At 39.2% G+C, this 10,501-nt stretch overlaps 1 protein-coding gene across 1 annotated transcript; it reads left to right on the top strand.

The window, feature by feature from the left end:
- The first annotated feature begins 1,240 nt into the window (after positions 1 to 1,240).
- On the top strand, positions 1,241 to 8,807 carry NPM2 (nucleophosmin/nucleoplasmin 2). Its single transcript, XM_088138792.1, has 6 exons — positions 1,241 to 1,310; positions 1,409 to 1,494; positions 3,277 to 3,396; positions 3,691 to 3,784; positions 5,520 to 5,704; positions 8,787 to 8,807. Exons 1-6 carry the CDS (start codon positions 1,241 to 1,243, stop codon positions 8,805 to 8,807), a joined length of 576 nt encoding a protein of 191 aa, XP_087994918.1.
- The last annotated feature ends 1,694 nt before the right edge of the window (positions 8,808 to 10,501 follow it).

Below are 10,501 nucleotides of genomic sequence, written 5' to 3'. Positions count from 1 at the left end.
TGTGGGCCACACTTTTTGTACCCCAGGCTTAGGGTAGACTCTATTGTGGTTTGTTAATCCTAGATTGTAGCTTAATATAGGCAGGCCCAGCCAATTGTAATTAATTCAATAAATCATGATTAAACTTGTTTCCCTGCTCTACAGAATGTTCTTCACAATGCTCATGCTTTTCAGATATCATATGTTGGATTATAACTTCCAATATCCAACCTACCAAGGCTACCTGAACCTGCAAGTTGAGGTGGTGGGAGTTGTAGAACAGTAAGACTGGAGAATACCAGCTTGAAGGAAGTTGGTTTATAACCCCCACCCCCACAATTTGGGAGAGATTTCAGTTGAAGTGGGTTGATTTCCTTTAAGGCTGAAATTTTACTCTAGTTGCAAGGCTTAATTGATTGGCCTAAGGCAACATTGACCACCTGCTTTCTTTTTATAAAGGTTATCTCTTCAGAGTAGATTTTGGTGCTACTTTCTGAGTCTTTGGTGAGTTACTTGCATGAAACTCTCATGTTATGCTGATCTGAACTAAAAAATATTGAGAAAAACTTATATATATCAAGAACTTGTTTGTGCTTGGTCTCAACAAATTTGCAATTTAGTTTGCTTTTTTGTTTTTTCAGCTGAAAACAGCACCTAAAAGAGCTTTTGAAGACCATCTAGTTAGACTTGGGTTTTCCATCTAAAAATTATAGTGAAAAGGAAAAAGGGACCATGAGAGAGAACCTTCGTGGGGAAGTTAACCTGGATACCATCTTTTATTTCAGTAGTCTGTGTCAGGGATCTAAGAGAGACTTTTAGGCAGAGCTCTGTAATCCAGGTATTTGAACTTTGGTAGCATTTCTTTTCAAACTACTCATTTTAGATAATCTCTTTTAAAATATATTGTATTAACAAGTGAGAGCATGTTGTTTCTAAGGAAATGAATTTTAGAATGTTACCTGTTTGTAAGTGAATGGTTTTATATTATCTTGTTCCTGAGTCTTGGCAACAATAGCAGTTGCACTCTTATGTATTCTGATTATTTTCAGGGAAGTAAAACCAGATATTTGGTGGCTGAAAACAACATACATTGCTTTTGCTCAACTCAAGCTGCAATTAAATTCCCAAAGAAGCAGGCCTATGATGTTGTTCCTTACAGATTTGATGCTAAAGTAATAGATGTGAGTAGTCTTTCTGCTGACTGTCCAGAATTTACACAGTCTCTTTTCTTTATCTTTTTAAGAGGATCTTTCTCGAAGCAATGGCCTTGGATGCCAGTTCTGTTACTGATGACAGTTTTCGCTCAGAAAAGCCTGTTTGTGTAATCTGGGGTAAGAAATGTTCCCTCCATATTTGATCTACTCTAGGTAAACCACAGGAGAGGGTGAGTTGGCCAAACCACTTTCTGATGTCCGCTTTTTCTATTCAGGATGTCAGCTCAACAGGGAGAGCCCGGAATACACATTTGATATGTCAGAAGAATGGTCCTGTGAGCAGCAATTAGCTCTAAGAACAGTAAGTGAATGGCTGGTCTTTTTTAAGGAGGAGGGACTCTGAGGGACCTGGGGGCCAAATGTTCCTTTGAACTTTACCATTCTCTTCTCCTCACACATACTTTCTTCCCACTGCTTCCCACATCAATGGTTTTCCCCTCCCCCTGTTGGTATCAATGTACAGTTGAATGCACAACATTGAAATAATGTTGGGGCTTATATTTGAAAAGCTTGGTTTCATAGAATTCAATTAAAGAAATCTCCACTTTGAATATTTTGAATACTGAATTATAGTTTGCTCCTCCAAAAGACTCTGGGGGAAAGGTTTCTAAATTTGTGAATCCCCAGAGAAATATAACAGATGTGAAACACTGTCAACTTTCTAAATCTTGTATAGGTATAGGGCATATTGTGTGCAATTTTCTTTAGATCCAGGGTCTCTAGATTTTATGGAATATTTATGGGGTACATGTAGACATACACTGGGGAAAACACATAGTGTCATAGAAATACTGTAAGTAAGTCTAAATTTTTCTTAACCATAACCAACTCCCCCAAAGAAGATGAATTTCCTTTACCCTTTCTTTTCATATCTAGTATTCAAACTGCTAGGTATATTTCTACCTTATTTACAAAATCCAGACATGTGGAACTGTATAAAAAGTCTTGCTAAGAGCTTATATTATGTACTAATGTTGTAGTGAAATGGTTTGTTGAGTAAGACCCGGATGCTAGATTCATATATTTTGTATCTATATACCACTAAAACTCATGTCTGTAACCTTCAACTGGGCAAAACAGTGCACCGTAGGGCAACAATTTTTAAATCAAGATACCTCAAATGGGCTAACTTGCAGAATGCATCCAAAATCTGGGACTCATAACTTCCATGCAATTGAAATTTGTGGCTGCTGCTGTGCCACTGCAGTCAGTCCAGGTCATATGATAGTCATGGGTGTATCCCTGACCTCTTTCCCACCTCACTCTGTCCCTTGTGCCAGTTGGCTGCTGGTAAGGCTGACAGGCAATCAGCAATTAGCTGCTTAGGAAATGAGGCTGAAAGTTAATCTTTTAACAGCTGTGGGAGTTGAGGGAAGGACGAGGAAGTGACTTGGACACCTGTTGGTGAGGTAGGGCTGGCTGGGGGGTGCTGGTGGTTGACAGATGAGTCCTGTTCCTCCCTCAAGGGAGGGTGCCCTTGGGACATGCCGGAATGGTGAGCCTGGGTGCAGTTTTCTTCATGTTCCATGGCTCCCTTTGTTCCACCTCCCCCCAGCAAAATGGCAGCCAGTTTCACTGGTCAGCTGAGGAGGTGGCTTAACCAGGGCTGTCATGAGTGGAGGGCAAATGGTGTAAGCCTATATTATATATGGAAAGGAAGATGGAGGAAGGAAGATTTGTGAGCAAAGTCAATGGGGAAGCTGGCAGCAAGTTGTAAATCGCTCACACTCCTGCTGCTTTTTTGCCCTTGGTCATTCTGTTTCTCTGTTTAGATAAGGAAATATCTCTGAAATGATGACCTAAAGGGTCCACAGGTTGTCTCATAAACCTTAAACATTGGTTTATACATTAGAATGACTGGGGTTTATGCAACATAATAAGCCAAAACCTCAGTCAACTCACCCTCAGTAGCTTTACATCTAGGATATATGAGGGCTAAACCAAATGTAATTCTTGGTTAGAGAATAGGATTGTTTCTAGAAATAGTTAGGTGCCTACAAATCTGTCTCCAGAACTCTGCATTCAGAAATGGTGGTCCAACAGATATTGTTAGCCTTGGTGACTCTGCCTTTCTTTCAAGTAGATCTGCCTTGGGGAAAATGCCAGAGATGAATTCAATGTTGTAGAGATCCTACCACCAAAGGGTAGCACAAATTCAACTCCAGTGCGCATTGCAACCTTGAAACTTTCTGTGCTTCCGATGGTGAGTTATGTCATCATAATTATTTTTTATTAGAATTTCTTTTTTGGAAGATAATTCCAAACAACTTCTACCTAGCTTTTCCTCCAAAGCTTTCTAGCTAGCATAGTCATCCTGTTTAAAAAATTTCTCTACTGAAGTTCAGCTAGAGGTCATTTTGATTTGATCCCATAGATGCAACAGCAGAATTTACTAGCCAGTGTTCAGTCTATCAAGTTAGTATTAATGGTTTTTGTATTTTTTGCTTAATTGAAATGTTGAATAGCTTATCAGGCTGTGAATTTTTATGTTCTCTAGGCAACTCTAGCAGGTCTTGATCTGACTCCTCCCATCACATTTAGGCTAAAATCAGGATCTGGACCTGTGTACCTTGCTGGACAACATGTAACAGGTAAAACCCAAAGCACTTGATCCTGATGGGACAACCAGAAGGTGATCTTGGGTTCTATTAAGCGGCTCTTTAGATTTGCTCAAATGTTCTTGTGAAAGATATTTTTTCCATATAATTTCTGAAAACACATTTGTCTATTTCTCTAATTTGGATCTATAGCTGTTTTGCTGTGATCACCTGCAGATCAGTTTAAAGCTGGGTTCATACATTATACAGATATATATTTGGATTGATTTGGGATTAGTGTGTTGTGGGAACCCAGCCACTGTGATTTAGAAACTGTGACCTATAACTTAATATGTTGTATGAACCAAGCTGATCATAGTTTTAATAAGCTGTGCTTAAACAAACGATGACTGGCTATAATATGCAAACCCAGCTTGTCTGTGTATGCGTGAAAGCCAGTGTGGTATAGCAATTAGAGGGCTAGATTAGAAGCAGGAAGAGCAAGTCTGAGTCCTTCTTTACATATGGATTTTGGCAGAGTGACTTCAGGTTAGTCACTTTCTCAGCCCTACACAGGGGAAACATATCTACCAACCCACACTGTATCAGCATGGTAGATTACAATCCATAATCTTCAGTAAAGAGACCTTCATCCAGTAATGGATTGTTTTGGGCTGAATATATACATATATAGTCCATCTTTACAAAGATTTAATGGCAAATATTAAACACATGAATTTGTTTGCTGCAACTCCTCCCTTCCCTTCCTTTGCTGGGAAAACTGCAGGAAAAAAAACCTAAGCCAGGCTTAGTTGAATCTTGAGCCTCATTTGAAACGTCAGCTACATTCAGTAGATTATTGCTTTTCAGCAGTTCTCCGTGAATGCTGTAAGTCTAAAAATGGAGGTGATGTGGCTGGATAACGTGTTTCCCCTCCAAGAGTAGAAGCAGGTTGAATTAAATAATCATACAGTGGTACCTCGGTTTACAAACGCCTCTGTTAATGAACTTTTCGGGTTACGACCAGCTCCGGCCGCAAAAATTTATCTCAGTTTGCGAACTCCGCCTCGGGGTACGAGCAGGATACGCGGCCATTTTCCAACCCCTGACACGTGGTCCGCGGCCATTTTCCAACCCCTGACACGTGGTCCGCGGCCATTTTCCAACCCCTGACACGTGGTCCGCGGCCATTTTTCCACCCCTGACACGTGGTCCGCGGCCATTTTTCCACCCCTGACACGTGGTCGTGGGGGGGGGGGGACCTCTCCCTCCAAGCAATAGCCGCCTCCCTGTCCTCCATGCCAGAACGGATTAATGGTAATTACATTGAACCTTATGGGGAAATTTCCTTCGGGTTGCGACCAATTCGGGTTGCAGCCAGAGTCACGGAACGAATTAAGTTCATATACCGAGGTTCCACTGTATTGCTCTTTACAAAAAGGAATGTATTGTGGGTTGTGAACTGATCCTGACAGTATGGGGTTGACATGTGTGGTAGAAACAATGAGTTCTAGAAATTTGAAAGTCTGGAAGCCAACTTTCCAGTGTAATTGGGTTTATTAAAAATGGCAATCCTATGGTGGTACAAGTTCTCAGAACTGAATTCTGTATATAGAATTGAAGATGTGATGACAAAAAAATGCAAATTAATTGCATGAGTACTACTGATGTTCCATTTAATTTGTCCCTGAGGAAAACTGACTTTGTAGTCTATGGCGGTATGCCTGTGCCTCCAGTCAGGGTAGCTTTTCATACAACTAGCAGCATTATAGCTCAGTCTGTCTTGCAGTTGGCTTGCATTGGAATGGAGATGATGATCAGGAGGGAGAATCATCTTCTTCATCACAGCAAAATGATGAGGCAGAAAGTTCTTCCAAGGAAGACTCACCTGTAAAACCTATGAAACATCCACCCAGCAAGCGAATAGCTGCAGCCAAGAAGGAACAAGAACCCCCTGTTCAGGAGCCAGCTCTGGTAAAGCTACACTCATGGCTAGAAAGAAACAATTAGATTTTAATGCATAAGTGGCCAACTTACAAGCCAATTCAACTGTTCTCCATAAAAAGAATAGTCTGAAAAATCACCAGAAGTTCTAGTCACTTCTCCCACTAGCCCGTTACCACTGGGAGCAGGAAACAACAATTTGATAATTGTCAATCAGCCTGATTCCTCACTTCCTGTTTCCTGGCTTTGCTAATGGCAGTGAGAAACTAGCAACCACTGATAGATTCTGTGAGGATTCCTTATAATTTCTTCCTCATTACTTCCAGTGAGTTGCTGAAGATTGCTGGTTTCTGTAGTGATACTAGCAATCTGTAAAGAGATGGCTCTTTCCTAGTGAACTTATTCAAGAAAAGCAAGTGTCTCTCAAAGATGAACAGGTTGTCCATCTTTTAGGAACTAGGATGAATGTCTTTCATTTAATATTCAGTCTATTGTCATATTTCAAAAGATGACAGGTAACTTGCACATAGGCCTAGCACCAGCTCCAACCTAAAGTGAATTTTACATTAATCTATCTGGTCCTAAAATACAGTATCCTCAAGTTTTTGGATAGTAAAGAACCTTCATGAAGGAAGCAGGAATTGGTTGGGTTTATGCACCATTCTAAGCTAAAAAAAAAATGGGTTTAAGTTAGCAAGCCAGCTAAAAATCCAGCTTCATTAAATGCTTATGGGTTGCATCTCTGGGTCCATGTAATTGTGAATGCCTTGGCTTTTTCCTACAGACAAAAAAAGGAAACAGAGGGAGAAAGCCTGTTGAAAAGGGGGAACTGCGGCTATAAATTCCCATGCAAGGTGAGATGTGGCTTCCTTGAACCCCTTTGATGGAGAAAAGAATAAGACACTTTTCAAATCCAAAGAGATTCTCCAGAGAACAAGGTGGTTCTTATATGTTTTCCACAAGGCATTCACTTACTGGATATATACATATCTATATGGGCACTTCATCCCTGAAGCAAAAACAGATACTGCAAGACCTTGCTTTCAAACCTATGCATTTCTGGAAATTTGAAGTCCTCTCTCCTAATGTAGAATGAAAGGCCATAAATGTTCTAGATCTAATGTGCACATGATCTACAAATGGTTAAGCCTCATTTTCTATTTCAGGAACTTTAAAAAGCCATTAGAAAATAAAATAAAATATAAAATAAAATATGTATCTTCCTCTACTTTTGTCTGTTCCATTCATTCTAAATGTATATGACCAGTATGACAAGTTGGCAAGATGAGCTAAAAAATAGGAAGAAAGTAATGGAAGAGAATTAAAGAATAGTATAAACCAGAGATTTGGAGGAAGTATAGACTGATATACTTGGAAAGTGATTCAGATAGGTCAGTATTTTCTTATAAAGGAATTAAATATTCACATCAATATGCTTTGTGGCTTTTTTTAAGGGAGGGCAAGTTTTGGGAAAGATTGAAGTAAACATTTTTATGTTTTTGAATGGAAAGTGCTAGGATTTCAGCCACAGTAGGAATTAGGAGGGTAACGTAGAAGTATTTATTTCTTACACTTCATTCTGGGTATGCAGAATTGTGCCTACATAATGGCTTAAAAATTCAGACAATGGTTGCATTCATACATGCTTAACTACACTTTTTTTTCCAAATATTTTTGAACAAGCTGTTATGCCTTTGTTTCTATATAGAGCAGTGTTTTTCCACCTCGGCAACTTTAAGATGGGTGGACTTCAACTCCCAGAATTCCCCAGCCAGCTGGCTGAGGAATTCTGGGAGTTGAAGTCCACCCATCTGAAAGCTGCCAAGGTGGAGAAACACTGATATAGAGGAAGGGAGGGGTGTGCATCAATAAGGTCATGATTTAGTCTTTTCTGGCTATGGACTGCATAACTATGTGCCAGGAGCTTGGATCCATTAAAAAATCAGAACTTGCACAAGAAAAGGTGATGCAATTTAAACACCGTAAAATTATACTTAAATATGTTTGTTCTCCATGTATAGTATAGCTGCTTATTCTGTCATATAAAATTTTCAATTTTATGGCAGCTTTATGAGTGGCTATGAGGACACACCCAAAGGAGTCCTGTGATCCTGAACTGGTTATAAAACATGCTTTACAAATGACAACATGCCAGTCCAAAATCAAACACATAACTTAAGATTTAGATCAATGTATGAACTTAGTTGATGTTCAGCAAGCCTCAGTCTTCAATCTTTAGTTACAATTATTCCTTTGACCAGTGATAGAAGATAAGCCAAGATTTCCTCTCTATGAAGCCCTGTGGTACATTTCTTTCCCCAGTGTTATCAAAGCATGGCCACAAAACTCTACTGAAATGTCCATCATCCCTGTTTTACTATTTCTGAATCATTCTATGGATCCTTTATAACTTACTGTATCACTTGCTGTCACCATTGGAATATGGGCTTCTTCCAGAGCAGATAGCTATTAAGGAATATTCCAACTCTCCCTGGTTGTCTTCTCTATCCCGATTAACATCTCCTTTTCCTTCCATTATCTAGGTACCTTCATTATGTGATGGATGAATGTCAACAGCTGAGCTAGTTTGACTTGCATAGTTCATTATGTAATGCCCCAAACTGAAGAGCCACTATTTCATAGCTGGATATTTTCTGTGGCTTGAGTTCTTCGCTTTCTACATCCACAAATAAACAGTAAAAAGGGCTATGCAAAACCTCCCAAATTCTTGAAGAAATTGACTTCATGTAATCCTTTCGATCCACTAAATTAGAAATGTTGGCTCTGCTAATGATTCTACTATCAATTCCCTGGCTGTACCTGGTAACCAAATATATCCCCAACCCAGATGGCCCCATCTTTGATCTAAAAGAAGCTGCCTAGAGACTTTGAAGTTTCAATCAAATAATCAGTATGTGATTACATAGTGAATACTATGCTGAGTTTCACTGTTATTGTTCAAGAGCAGGGATGCAAATTTCTGGAGTTAGAAGGCCATCATATGGCATGAACCATTGTGCAGAAATTGCTTAGCAGTCCAGATATCAGAGCAGATTGGGAGCTCACTCCTTTTCTTTCCACTCTGTTTTTCCATCCTCCAACTTTTTCTCAGGCATTGCAGAAATTTCGGTGAGCACAGCAGGTGATAATTTGAGTGATATTCTGATCTTGTGGTGCTTCGTAGGTGTTAATACAGTTGGGGGTACAGCCTAGGAAAACAAAGAGAGGGATCCTACCTGTGAAGCGAGGGAAATAAATAACTTTAAAAGAATTGTGTGTTTAAGGACAACTCTTTCCCCTTTGTATAGTTTTGTCTTTTGATACCAATTTAGGAACCTTAACAGCCACTTTTATACCATTATGTGAAGAGGAGAATCATTGCTGTATTGTTGGTGGGTCTTCAGCAGCCCTCAATCCTTAAAAAGTGCATGATGTGGGTGCACTAACAAGTCATTCTCACTGCATCGTAATGAATTCTTTCTATTTTTTTGAAGGCAGGGATGGACAATGTTTTACAACCTTGACTCCAACTTACAATTTAACTCATGATTTCTGAATGTGCAAGGTTTATCAAAGTGTAGTTTCTTACTTTCGGTACCACTTGCCATTGTTGCATAGAAAAAAAAATTGTCCAAAGGAATTATTTTAATTATTGCTTTATCTACCTCAGAAGAAAATTGTAGAATTTATGTTGTAAGTCAATAGTTCTCAACTCAGTGGTGTGCATGCCACAAATAGGATTCAGAAGGGGGGGGGGGTTTAAAGGAAGGGAACACAGCATAAATAATTGAAACGTGAAGTCTTCACAACATATTTTAAATGATAAAATCAGTCATAGAAAGCCTGCACACATATATATGACCTTCTTGGGAAATAAGCTTTTATTTCTATCTTGGTGAGACCCAGGTTTCTTGACATTTGACAGAGGTATTGGCAAGATGGGATATACAAAAAATTAACTATGGATAAATTAACTCTGGTCACGTACCAAAATAGATTGCCTTCTTATAGCAAGCCTGCCCAATGTACAGGTTGCAAGGACGTTGCCAGGTGATACAATTTCCGTATGGTTTCTTGAACAGGCAGTTGTGGCATTTGATGCCAACAACTTGGGAGAGAAATAAAAAAGAGAAAATAATGAATAGCAAAATACAGGTTGTCCCAAGCTGGATATGACCACAGGAGCAAACACACAACTTATTATTAAATGCTTGTAATATCAGCCTATTACTGAAAACTATAGTTGAATAATACCTTTCTCAGAACAACTAAAATGGATCCAGCTCTGGAAATGCAATGCTCTTACTTTCTGGTCTATTTCTTTTCTTCTGTGTGAATTCTGAGCTTCATGTTTTGAGAAGTTGTGGGAGAGTAATAACTTTTATTTGCCCTGGAATGATGTTACTTTACCCCAGGAATCCCTACTATTGACAAATACATTCAGTCTGTAGTCTCTGCCTTCACTTTCTACATAGCTGAAATATCTCACCTGGTTTTGAGGCCACCTTCCCTTTTTCACAGCATGAAAGAATTCTGGGAACCTTGAAAGTTTGCACACTATTTTTTGTCTTTTTCATTGGCATCACTGTTCAACTATGAGTTTGGGTTATTTTGGTTTTTATACCTTATTATATAGAGATCAAGAAGAAGGAAGATAAATCTAACGTATAAAGAGAAGTCCTTGGAAGATGAACACCTGGAAAACTGCCTTCACATCAGAACTTGCAGCCATGTAGAATCCTTCTGTGTGAATGTGTGTATAAATGATAAAAAGAAGCTATTTGCAGGCTCTCAGGCCAAGGTAGTTTATGTCCCCTTACTAATTTT

Source organism: Python bivittatus, unplaced genomic scaffold, assembly GCF_059951505.1.
Source record: "Python bivittatus isolate LINGU-HERP-01145 unplaced genomic scaffold, Pbiv_v1 ctg000320_np1212, whole genome shotgun sequence".
Taxonomy (NCBI): Eukaryota; Metazoa; Chordata; class Lepidosauria; order Squamata; family Pythonidae; genus Python; species Python bivittatus.
Note: the sequence above shows the minus strand (reverse complement) of the source record. Positions and strands in the feature narration are given on the sequence as shown.